This window comes from Heterocephalus glaber, unplaced genomic scaffold (assembly GCF_053883595.1).
Source record: "Heterocephalus glaber isolate CG9 unplaced genomic scaffold, H.glaber_assembly_v1.0 deba00001564, whole genome shotgun sequence".
NCBI lineage: Eukaryota > Metazoa > Chordata > Mammalia > Rodentia > Bathyergidae > Heterocephalus > Heterocephalus glaber.
The window spans coordinates 7,697,776-7,709,914 of NW_028258351.1; the positions used below are offsets into that span (position 1 = coordinate 7,697,776).

General features: G+C 42.4%; 1 protein-coding gene across 4 annotated transcripts in view; it reads left to right on the forward strand.

Annotated features, from left to right (window-relative positions):
• Myo1d (myosin ID) overlaps positions 1 to 12,139 on the forward strand; it is a 334,710-nt gene that overhangs the window by 289,229 nt on the left and 33,342 nt on the right. Inside the window, exon 22 of one of the 4 annotated variants that reach the window (XM_087191492.1) lies at positions 9,535 to 9,679. The exons of the other annotated variants lie outside the window; for them this stretch is intronic. Within the exon in view, the coding sequence (XP_087047618.1) occupies positions 9,535 to 9,574 (40 nt within the window). The 3' untranslated portion in view covers positions 9,575 to 9,679. Of the gene's footprint in view, positions 1 to 9,534; positions 9,680 to 12,139 lie in introns of those variants that run through there. 4 annotated transcript variants of the gene reach the window in all.

Sequence of the window (12,139 nt, forward strand, 5' to 3'; positions counted from 1 at the left end):
AAAAACATGGCCAAGAAGGAACTCAGGAACACTAAAATTCAAAGGGCTGGGAGGTGTTGAAAAGGAAAAATTAACCAGGTGTGCCATCTCAGAATGACTGTGGGGCCAAGAGAAAGAGGCTTCCAAGGGTAGGGCGTGGTCTGCAGCAGCACTGCCTGTCTGATGACACCTGGCCCTCCTTGGCTGTTCAGCCTTGCTGCTGGACCCCTCCCTGCTCCCCACACACCGAAGGCACATTTCCAGCTCCTTGTAATTGCACCAGCCCCTTCCTCTATACCGACTGTCCCCACCACCTGGTGAGCCACTCTCCTCTCAGAGCTACCTCACACATCACTCCTCTGTAAAGCCGATCCTACCCATCCCACCCAAAAATTGTACCATTGGTTCCCAGGGCTCCCCCAGCACTACAGTTCCTACCCCTAGGCTAGTGTGGCAGTTACCTCCTTTTGAAGGCTTTTCAGACTTTCTGAAGGAAGATCCCCCAGCACTACAACATTCACTGGGGCCACATGCCAAATTAGCCTATGGCATGCTGCTTTTTAAAGTCCTGTGGTTTTTTAAAAAACAATCAGTGCTGTTTTTCATTCTGCCATGCCAAATGTTGGTTTTAATTTAATTGCTTGTTAAATGTTGCTAGTTACTTCCACGGTGTAAAGCTGATTCCCTGGGAAGATTCTCCATCTTTGTTCCCTGGCTTCACTTACTATAGCTCATTGCTGAGCATCCGAGGGAACTTGTGGCCCAGTTTAAGAAGAACTTAACACATCTTCCACCAGATCAAGAGCACTGCCACTGCAGAGACTGGGTCTCAGCACCCATCCCTACTGGTGGGCCCAGCACCTCGGTCATAGTCAGCATTAATATCGACAGAGGGAGGAAGGAGGAAGGAAAGGGATGGAAGAAGAGATTTGTGGATGGAAGGAAGGGAGGAGAGAAAAAGGTAGGTGAACAGATGTATGGGTAGCTGGGAGGGAAGCGAGGAGGGAAGGATGGGTGGATGGTTAAAGAATACACTGTACAGAAGTAAAGTCAGTGTGTATGAACTGTTAAGGTGTACTGAGAGGTGTGAGGTGTACTGAGAGAGAAAGCATAGTAGCTGTGGACTGTTCATTTCAATTTGAGGGCACTTGGTGGCAGTGAGGGGAGCATGGAAGAACACAGGCTTTTGGTGTATTATTTAATAGGAGAGATTTGAACATGCTTACAGGCTAATGAAAACCAGATCGCCAGTGGGAAAGACTGAAAGTGTTCATTTCTTGAATGTGCTCAATAAATATTTATTGAGTACCAACAGCTTACCAGGCACTGTACTAGGGGAGAAACTAGACAAAGTTGCCATGCTATGGTACTTTCATTCTAGCAGGAAATATGAGGAGAGAGGGAATGGTCTATTATCCAGCACACAGGTGCTTTCCCAGAAGAACAGCATATTTTAACATCAGTCTGGGTTCAACATGACTATGGAAGTGAGATTGCTGAAAAAAAACCACAGGCCTTCCAAAGCCTCGATGCTCCCGTGCCTCTCCCGTGCCTCTGCGTGACTCTGTGTGAGGCACTTGGAGAAAGACAAAAGGTAAAGCTGAATGGGCCCAGTGTGTGTCTGCCACAAGCATTTCTCTCCTGTGATTCAGACAAGGTGGTGCCTGGAGGATATAGAAGTGAAAGAGGCAGGAAAAGATGTGGTCAGATCTCCTGTCTAGCCAGGGAGCCTAAGCCTTTCTCTTCTTTCAAAAGTGACGCATTTCCCTTTGTGTGGTTCTTTCAACATATTCTGCATAAGACTGGCTATGGCATCCAAATAGAAGCAAAATATGTGATTTGAGCATGTGCTGTGTATTAATTTAGTCCAATTCTTTTTTTTTTTCTGGTACTGGGGATCAAACTGGGGACCTTGCGCTTGCTAGGCAGGCGGTGGAACCACTGAGCTAAATCCCTGGCCCTCCAGTTCTTAACTATATTAATGCACATTCCCCTTGGTTCCTGTTGTTTGGGACCTTTCCACAAACTCCTCACCCATAGAAGTAATTTATTACCACAAACTACCACTCCACGTTTGGTGATAGCAAGTAAAATATTTTCAGTATCAGAAACCATAAAGCTCATTTGTAATTCTGGATTAACATTTCTGTTCCACAATTCAGACAAGAGATGAAACAATAATTCAAAAATTACTTTGTTTTACAGATAACATTAAGAAATGGGTATAAATTGGATGCAAAGATTATTTTTAAATTACTTCACTTATTATTTATATTCCTTTTTATAGGCAATCCCCCAAAACGTTTTAGAAGTAGGAAGGGTATATTCACAAGTAAGTTTTTAACTACCTAGAAACCACATCTACAAAGAATACAGACATTGAACTCTGGGTTTATGATTTGCACATTTTTGACAATGCAGTATTTTAGAGGCCTTCTTAATCCTCTGTGATTAACTGTGGAAAATTTTGCTTTAATCTTTGCAACAGGTTAGATCATGAGACAGTAACACCAAAGAGAGGGGGAGGGAGGGAGAGAGAAAGAGAAAACACAACAAAAGCCCCCAACCCTGTAGTAGTGAAAAATTTCTGTATGGCATGTTGCTTAAAATAAACACATCATTGTTTGAAGCCTAAAAATCATTTTATTTCATAACATTCATCATAAAAGAGATTTTGACCTAACATATTATTAACATGGAGCTTTTCATTACATTGCTTATACAGAAGTATTCACTGTCATAGAACATTAAACTGGGCTTATTTCTGCGGAGTCTTATACTTCTCAAAGGACTTTAAAACTTTGCTTTTTATTCCCCCTTCACAATGCCCCTGTTAGGTAGATACTGGTGGGAAATTCATTAACATATCCTTCATTTGATAGATGCGGGAAATGAAGCACTTGCACTGGGGAGGTTGTGGAAAGTCAAACAGGTCACTGACATCTGTGAATGTCAGACTGCCTCCAAAGATCTCATAGTGTAAGGCAGACACAAGCGACCATTCATGAGAGTAGATCTCCTCATATGGCCTCTAACACATGGGGTAAACCCTCTCCAGATGTTAGCTACAGGATGTATATTAAAATGATAATTCCCATAAACAAAGAAATGACATTAACACCATAAGAGCTTAGGAAATGAGAAAGTCAATGCTGTGTGCCTCCTATGATCTTGCTGACATTTTTAGAAAATGGCCCAAGGATGGCAGCTCACTGCCCATCTTAAATGTTAAAGTTTATGTTTGTAACAAAAGGTTATGCACTCTGTCATACATATTCTTCTGTGTGTGCATAATAAAATGTGAAACCAAATTTAAAAATCAGACATCCCTTCACTGGAGTCCCATCCACAGCAGTGGCTCCTCACTGGCCCTGGGAACAAATGTCTTTTCCACAGGGCCACATGATTGTAGAGGCGGTGGTTTGCTGAGATCCTCTTGAGGAAGGAACTCAGATTCTATCTCAGCTCTAACACCATGTTAGTTCCCTTTCTCTTTTTCCCTTCTCTCCTTCCATGCCTGGATATTCTAGGGGACAAACTTTACCCAGAGCCAAATTTCTTCCTGGTTGATAGGTGATAGGCACAGAAAGAAGAGGTTTAGGGCTTTGTAGCACCCAGAGATGATGGCTCCTTCATGTTAGGAACAATCTAATGAGCTCGCGACTGGGCCCTTCCAAACACACATTGCTCTTCAGTGTTGCTGGAGGTGTGCAGGCTGAGGCTGTGCATCCCTTGGGACATTGTGTTGGTTGATTGAACAAGATAATAAGGAAGGACCATCCCTAACCTGAGCTCTATGTTTCTAAGGCCACAAAAGTCACCTTTATGCCTAGGAACATGGAACGTGTGATATATCAACAACTGTGCAGGATGGGAAAGCATGGCATTTATTTAATTTACCTAATCACTCTGAGCTTCACATCCCTTAACTATAAAATTGGGATAAAAATACTTGCCTCATGGGGTTTTCATGCAGATTAATTTAAATCACGAAACATAATGTAAACTGTCTGGTACAGTATCTGTCAGGTACTTGTGCCTGGTGGTTACGTTTGATGATTCACAGTATACCATGTGCTGTAACAGACACAAAAAGACTTGCTTGCTGCTTTGAGTAAGATGAGTTCCCCTTTTTCTGGGACTTTATCAGTCTTCAGTAATGAAGCACAGTGAAACCTAGTTCGCCCAGCAAAATAAACTTTACTTCATCCTTTGAGTTGCATCCCCGAGCTTGCTTTTAAGCATCACTGACCTGACCATATTATCTTCAGGTTTTACAGGCTGTGAACTGATGGAATTTGAGGTTCCTTTCTTGGAGTCTTACATATAGGTAGGGAAATTAATTTTTCCATAATTGGAAGCACAAAGATTTAGAGAAACAGTAGGCTCTCTTTAAATGGATATCCCTGGCAGCTGTCTCCCCCAAAAAATGCTTTGTCTGCTTCTCTAGGAAAGGTGCTGGAAAGGAGCCAGCAAATAGGAATTTAAAAGACACCCAGTACAGAACAGAAATGTGTGCTAAAAATACTAAAGCCAACAAGGATTCATCATCTCAAAGCAAAACAGACTGTATGCCCTGCTTCAAGACCTGCTCGCCCTGCAATGGCTCTCTGCTATTTGAAGGTGACAGTAATTATGGAGCTGGAGTGCTCCTTGGCACTGACAGACAGAGCTGGGGGCAGAGGGGTGGTTTCCATGGCAATGGCATCAGCATCTGAATGACTTCCTGTCACAACAAGTTGGTGATTTAATGAGTTCATAGCTGAATTCCAAAAGAAAACCAGAGTGGATGAGCTGCTGTTCATCCCTCAAAGTGGCTCAGCCCATAGTGGAGAGTTTCCAGGGGATGCAGCATCAGAACAGAGAACGTGCTCCAGGTTGGGGGGATCTGCACTGTGAATCTGCAGCCGCGCGGTCTGGGAAGGCCTTGGTGGCAGTTATTCTGGAAGTGTGAAAGAATCACATGAGTCTCCAGTATAAGCTTGCCCTCATTCAAACCTAATGAAATGAATGGTCTCAGGAATTTAACTTAGGGCTTCAGATGCATACCTCCAAGTAAGTATCCCAGGTCTTAGAAAAATGCCTAGGAAAAAGAAACAGACTTGAAATTCTAATAAGTTACAAACAGAAGGAAAGAAAGAAGGCATGTCACCCTACTTTTATTCTGAAGTACAGCACAGGGACAGACATTTACACGAAACAAAAAAAATCATCTTTATACCTTCAGAAATCAGGAATGTCATTTATGGTCAACTCCATGTAAAATTGGAGCTGAGAGGCAATATATCACAATAAAAATGTATTATAATTTACTTGTCATATTTTACTATCTTTACTAAAGAAAAGCTACCATCTGGCTCGTAGAATAATCTAGATTTAGCCTGATCAGTTAACTCAGGACCAGGTAGGGGTAGAAGTAAGAGTGACTGTCAGGAGCCCTTGTCAGTATGTCAGGAATGGTAGTTTGTTCCTCTCACATTCCTTTCCCCAATAGTTTAGTAAATGTTGGACAGAATAAGGACAGAATAAATTCAGAAGGAGGCATCAAATAGGAAAATAACATGCTTCTATTTATTGACTTACTTCCTGGGTGCTACCAGGAAGCGACATGCTTTACCTATGTCTTCCTTAACCTTGTATAACCCCATGAGATGAGTATTGCTCATCTTTTCCAGAAGAGGAAACTGAGCCTCAAGAAGCTGCGTCAAGCCAGGGATTTAGCTCAGTGGTTCCGCCGCCTGCTTTGGTAGTGCAAGGTCCCAAGTTCGATCCCCAGTACCAAAAAAAAAGCTGTCAAAAGAAGCTATGTCACTTGCTGGAGGTGCTCACTAGTAAATGACATTCAGGATTTCAGTTCAGTTCTCTAAGTCCTCAGCCCAAGCTCTTACCCACCTGTGCAGTGGTACAGACTGAGTCATGGGCACCAGGAGGGAGAGGCCCGGAAGGAGGTGATATTGGTGGGGCCTTGGAAGGTGGGTCCATGTCTCCTCCTGCCATCTCCCCCTTACATTAAGCAGTGACTTCAAATCAGCATTGTAAGGCAGGTGGACCAGGTCTGTGCTCAGTTAGAATAGAAAAAACTGAGGGAAAAAAAAATCAGAGTACAAAAATTATTCATTTTATCATCCATCAAATATTTTGCTAGATCAATTAATAAGATGGTGTCTTAGTTATTGTCTTGTAGCTGAAACACGATATCCAATACCTATGACTTAAAGGAGGAAAAGTTTATTTTGGCTCACAGTTTGTAGAGGTTTCAGTCCATAGTCGGCTGGCTCCAAGGCAGGGCCACAGGCAGAGGGGCATCACAGGGTGGTGGGAGTGAAGAGATCAAGGGAAGCGGAAGGAAACAGACCCTCCCAGGCCACACCCCCAGTGACCCACCTCCCCCGACCAGGCTTCACCTCCCAACATCACATTTAGCTGTAAACTCACCTGTGGACTAACCCACTCATGAGGATCGCACCCCATGATCCACTCACCTCCCAAAGCCCCATCTGCGAGCTCATGAGGCTTTATTTTAATAAAAATAAGGAGAAGCAGTTGCCTGACATGGCAGTTATGAAGAATGTGTGTTTGAGGCTCATTTGTGGACATGCAAATGTATTGACTTTCAAAAATGACATCTAGGATCCCTTTTCCTGGGATCCCTGAGAATTACCAGCCTATCCTTGTTTCTCTAATCTTAACCAATCAAACACAGTAGGGACCATAGAAGATTGCTAGCATTTTGTAAGAGTAGTGTCCTGAGACATGGCCAGTAACAAAACTTTTACCAGTCCACTCCTCTTCATGTTTGGAGATGTCTTTAAAATATATCACCACTTCAGTCATGTACCATTTTGACAGTATCATTTTTTGTTTTTTTTTTTAAAGCTGGGAGCAGATGATAATAAGCAAGCCCTTATTGCTTTAGTACGCGTGGGGTTTTCTAACCAGGATTTAGCAGGCCACCTCTTACAACCACGCAGCCCCTGCTCTGCCCCAGGCACCTCTCACTGTAATGTGAAGGGAGGGCACTGTGGGAGTTGGACAGTGTGGCAGCCCTCATATTTTAAACAGCTCTCACCAGGTAATCAACTAAGGAATATGTAATCATGGAATCCCAGATCCAAAGATCATGGAGGCCAGTTGCCTCCGTGTGCTGTGCTTCCCGGGTTATCTCGCCCTTGCTCAGATACCTCTGGGGTTGGACCTTGTGATCTCTGGGGGTTAGAGAGGGGCCGTTTCACACAGGCCTCAGAGGACTTATCACTACATTGCACTTACGACACAGACACTAATTATAAAGTAGCCATTGCTTGTTGTCCCTGGACTGCTGCCTTTGAGCATTACCTCCTGTGGGGTTTGCAAATGCATTTTCCATATACTGCAAGGTGTAAACATACTGCTTTTTGCTCTTTACATGTCCCTTCCCATTAGGCCTGCGTGTCTAAACATGTGGATCAATAAAGTGTTAATAAACTGACAGACCCACAGCTGAAATAGGGCTTGTCTGGTGTCATAGGAGAGGCAGTGTGCTCGCCTTCCTGTCCCTCTGTGGGAAGCAGACAGTGGGCAGGTCTCCACACGTGTGTCTTTAAAGTAAGGTACGGCAGCACTTGTGCCAGCTCCCCAGCCCAGAGAGATGGTGCAGATCCTAAGTGTGTACCCTGAGGGGGAAATGTTTGCTTCCTTTTCCAGAAGAGCTTTTCTGTATCATTGATGCTGCAGCCATTCTCTTTAGGCCCAGTCAGTCATTAGCAGCTCCACTTCTTACTCCTTTTCACTCTGCTGGGCACTGCTCATGTGTATGACTAGGGTAGGCAGCAAGTGGACCGGTACCACTGAGAATGGCAAGTGCTGTAGTAGACATGACTTCCAGGAGCTACACAGATTCTAGGAGAGCATGGAGCTAACCAGGTGGAGGGGAGGACAGTTTTCAGAGCCTCCAGAGAAAGAAGAAAGGGATTAGCCAGGTGAAGGCAGTGGAGGAAAAGAGCATTCTAGTAAGAACAGAATATGCCGAAACTGTTTTAGGGAGGCGAGGACGCTTGCTTGTGAAGGTGGGAGGTGGTGTGGATGCCACCGTGGAAGAGTTAAAGTAATAAAAAAGGGCCAGAGATTGGCAGGGGCTTCCATTGCCAGAGGAATAATAACGTGTGCACATTGAGTACCCATTACATGCTGGGGCCCTTCAGACGCTCTGTGTGCAGTTTCTCTTCTCCATCTGCAGGTTCTCTTGGAGCTGGGACTGGACCAGTCTATCTAGTTCCAGGTACTTTCTATCTAGCAGCTTAGCTATCCCAAGAGCTTTTAGTGAGCTCTACATACCATACACTTCACCCATTTAAAGCGTACAGTTTAGTGGATTTAGTACATTCAGAATTGTGTGACCATCAACAGAACTGACTTAGAATTTATTTCATCACCTCTGATGGAAAGCCTTTAGAAGTCACCTTTGTCCCCTGTAAACCCCCACTAAACCCCAGGCAACCAGTAATTTGTTTTCTGCACCTCTAGATTTGCTGTAGACATTTCATATAAATTGGATCATATAACATGTGGATTCTTGCAACTGGCTTCTTTTGCTGTAGCATAATGTTTTCAAGTTTTATCCAGGTTGTAACATACAGCAAGACTTTATTCCTTTTGATGGCCAGATAGTATTCTTCTGTTTAGGTACCATATTTTGCTTCTCTGTTTGTGAGTTCATGAATATTTGGATTGTTTCTACTTTTTGAAGTTTTAAGAATATTGCTACTATGAAAATTTATGTTTAACTTTTTGTTTTTATTTTGCTTACATATATACATAAGAGTTAAATTGAATCACACCATAATTATATATTTAACTTTTTGTATACCTGCTTGATGATATTCCAGAACAGAGGTAGCATTTTATATTTCCACTAGCGACACATGAGGGCTCTAATTTCTGCATTCTTCGCCAACACTTGCTATTATCCATTGTTCTGATGCTAGCCACCCTAGCTGGTATTAAGTGGTTTCCCTTTGTGGTTTGTTCTGATGACTGGTGATGTTAGGGCATCTTTCCATGGGTTTATTGGCCATTTGTTTAGCTTCTTCCAAAAAAGATCCTGTGCCTGTGTTCTGATTGGGCTATTTGTCTTTTTATTATTGAGTTCTTAGAATTTTTTTTTTGAGTTCTTAGAATTCTTTATATAACCTAGGTTCAAGTTGTTTACCAGATACATGGATTGTAAATATTTTCTGTTTTAATTTTTTTTTTTTTTTTTTTTGGTTACCAGGGATCGAACTTGGGACCTTGCCCTTGGCAGGCAGGTACCTGAACCACTGAGCTAAATCCCTGGCCCATCCCGGCCCTGTTTTTACTTTCTTGATAACAATATCTTTTAAAACATGAAAGATTTTTTATTTTGATGATATATATTTCATCTATTTTTTTCTTCTGTTGTCTATGCTTTAGATTAGAGACATATTTTTAACCAATATACCCTTTGGACTTGATCCTGGAAGTTATGGAGAGGCACTGAAGAACTTCAAGTTGAATGACCTAAGATTTGTATTTCTTTTCTTTTCTTTTTTTTTTCAGTACTGGGGATCCAACTCAGGACCTTACACTTGCGAGGTAGGTAGGTGTGGTGCCACTAAGCTAAATCCCCAGCCCAGTCAGGTTTTTCATGGTTTTTTTTTTTTTTTTTGGTTCCAGGGATTGAACTCGGGACCTTTTGCTTGCGAGGCAGATGGCAGCACCACTGAGCTAAACCCCAGCGAGATTTGTATTTCTTTTAAAAAATCAAATTAATGTATGTGCCTTAGGTAGGTTGATAATGGCTTCCAAAGATATGTCCATAGGGCTGGGGATTTAGCTCAGTGGTTCCACCACCTGCCTCGAAAGCACAAGGTCCCAAGTTCAATCCCCAGTATCAAAAAAAAAGCACAAAGATATGTCCATGTCCTGATCCCCAGAACTAGTGCATGTTGCCTTATTTGAAGAAAGGATTTTTGCATATATAATTAAGGGAAGGATCTTGAAATGATTATCCTGGATTATTCAAATGGGCTTTATGCACCACTTACAAATGTGCTTATAAGAAGGCAGAGGGCTGGGGATTTAGCTCAGTGGTACTGTGCCTGCCTGGCAAGCACAAGGTTTTGAGTTTGATCCCCGGTACCAGGAAAAAAAAAGAAGACAGAGGGTAATTGACACACACAGAGGAAAAGGCCCTGTGAGGACAGAGCCCAAGACTACAGTGACATGGCCACAGGTCAAGGAAGGCCAGCAGCCACTAGAAGCTGGGAGAGACAGGAGCCCTGGGCCTCTGGAGAAACAAAGCCTGCTGACACCTTGATCCCATACATCTGGCCTCCAGAGCTGTTAGAATAAATTTCTGTTGTTCTAAGGTGCCAAGTTTGTGGTAATTTGTTATAGCAACCACACGAAATTAATACAGCATGATGTAAAAGAATCAAATAGTGGCAGTATTTAAAATGAAAAGATATGGGCCAGGGATTTAGCTCAGTGGTTCCAGCGCCTGCCTTGCAAGTGCAAGGTTCTGAGTTCGATCCCTGGTACCAAAAAAATAAATAAATAAATAAAATGAAAAGATGGCTGGGCATGGTGGCATATGCCTGTAATAACAGCACTCAGGAGGCTGAGGCAGGAGGATTACTGCGAGTTCAAGGCCAGCCCGGCCTACATAGTGAGTTCAAGGCCAGCCTGAACTACATAGTGAGACCTTGTCTCTAAATAAATAAATAAGATAAATAAACAACATGTGTGTGCAGCTACTTTTTAAAAAATTCATCATGTTTAGACATTAACTGTGGAACTTTGACTATGAAACATGGTAGTTTATTTTGCTACCTTTGGTCATTCCATCCTAATATATGTTGGTTTTCCAATATCTTTAGTTTACTCTTACTTACTTTTACAACTCAAAATACTAAAGTACGAGCCAGGCACAGACATGCACACCTGTGTTCCCGGCTGCTTGTGAGGCTAAGGGAGGAGGATCACTTGAGCCCAGGAATTCAAAGCCAGCCTGGGCAATGCAGAGAGACCTTGTCTAGAACAAAAAACAAAGTATCACAGCATCTAAGATGCACCATTATCTTATATTTCACCAAGAAAAAACAACCACTGCTATTTATGCTTCCAAAGTATTGCCCAGAGTAAGGAACACTCCAGTTAAAATATATTAAAGAATGAAAAAATGTGGGCCATGGAATTAGTAAAATACAGAAATACAAAAGAGTTTCTTTTCATGCTCCATCAACTTTAGACACTGTCTCTCAGTTCACTGTGATAAAGAACGAAGGGGCAAGCAGCCTGCTTTCCCTTCACTGCTCCTATTCTCCCCCTGAACTTTTGGCTCCTATTGCTTTATTTTTATATTGCTAATAATCATATTTGTATGGTTTTCTACCTTGATGGTTGATTGTAGAACCAAAACCCAACAACTGCATTTACATTACTATGATTTTATAAGCACTATCTTCTATGTCATGCAGTAAGGTCACATTTCCCTCTATGGATGGATTTCTTTTCCTGCAGATTCCTGCACTCCTTGATGGCATCCCTCAGTTCAAACTGTTCATTTCATAATTGAATCTTAAGATGTTGCTTGTTACTGATAAATCTCAAGCTAGTTATGAAAAACAATTAGAAGGGCCGGGGATGTAGCTCAGTGGCACCATGCCTGCCTTTCAAGTGCAAGGTCCTGAGTTCGATCTCTGGTACCGCAAAAAAAAAGCAGTTAGAAGCCAGGCATGGTGGCTTACACCTGTACCTCAAGCATTTGGAGGGCTGAAGCAGGAGGATCACTGTAGCCTAGGCTACACAGTAAGCTGAAAGCCAGCCTGAAGTACATAGTGAGACTCTGTCTCAAAGAAGCAAAAATAAAATAAAATAATAAGAGTAAACAATTATATCCTAAAATCTATAAACATTTATGAAACCAGCATGTATATAGCTCCTGCTCTGTAACATTACTTTTTTTTCCATACTGAGATCAAACCCCAGGCCTCATACTGAGCTCCTTATCCCTTTATATTTTTTTATTTTGAGACAGGGTCTAGTTAAGTTGCCCAGGGTGGCCTCGAACTAATGATCCTCCCACATCAACCTGTCGAATAGCTGGGATTACAGGCACGAACTACTGCACCCAGCTGACATTATTACTTTTATAAACCCT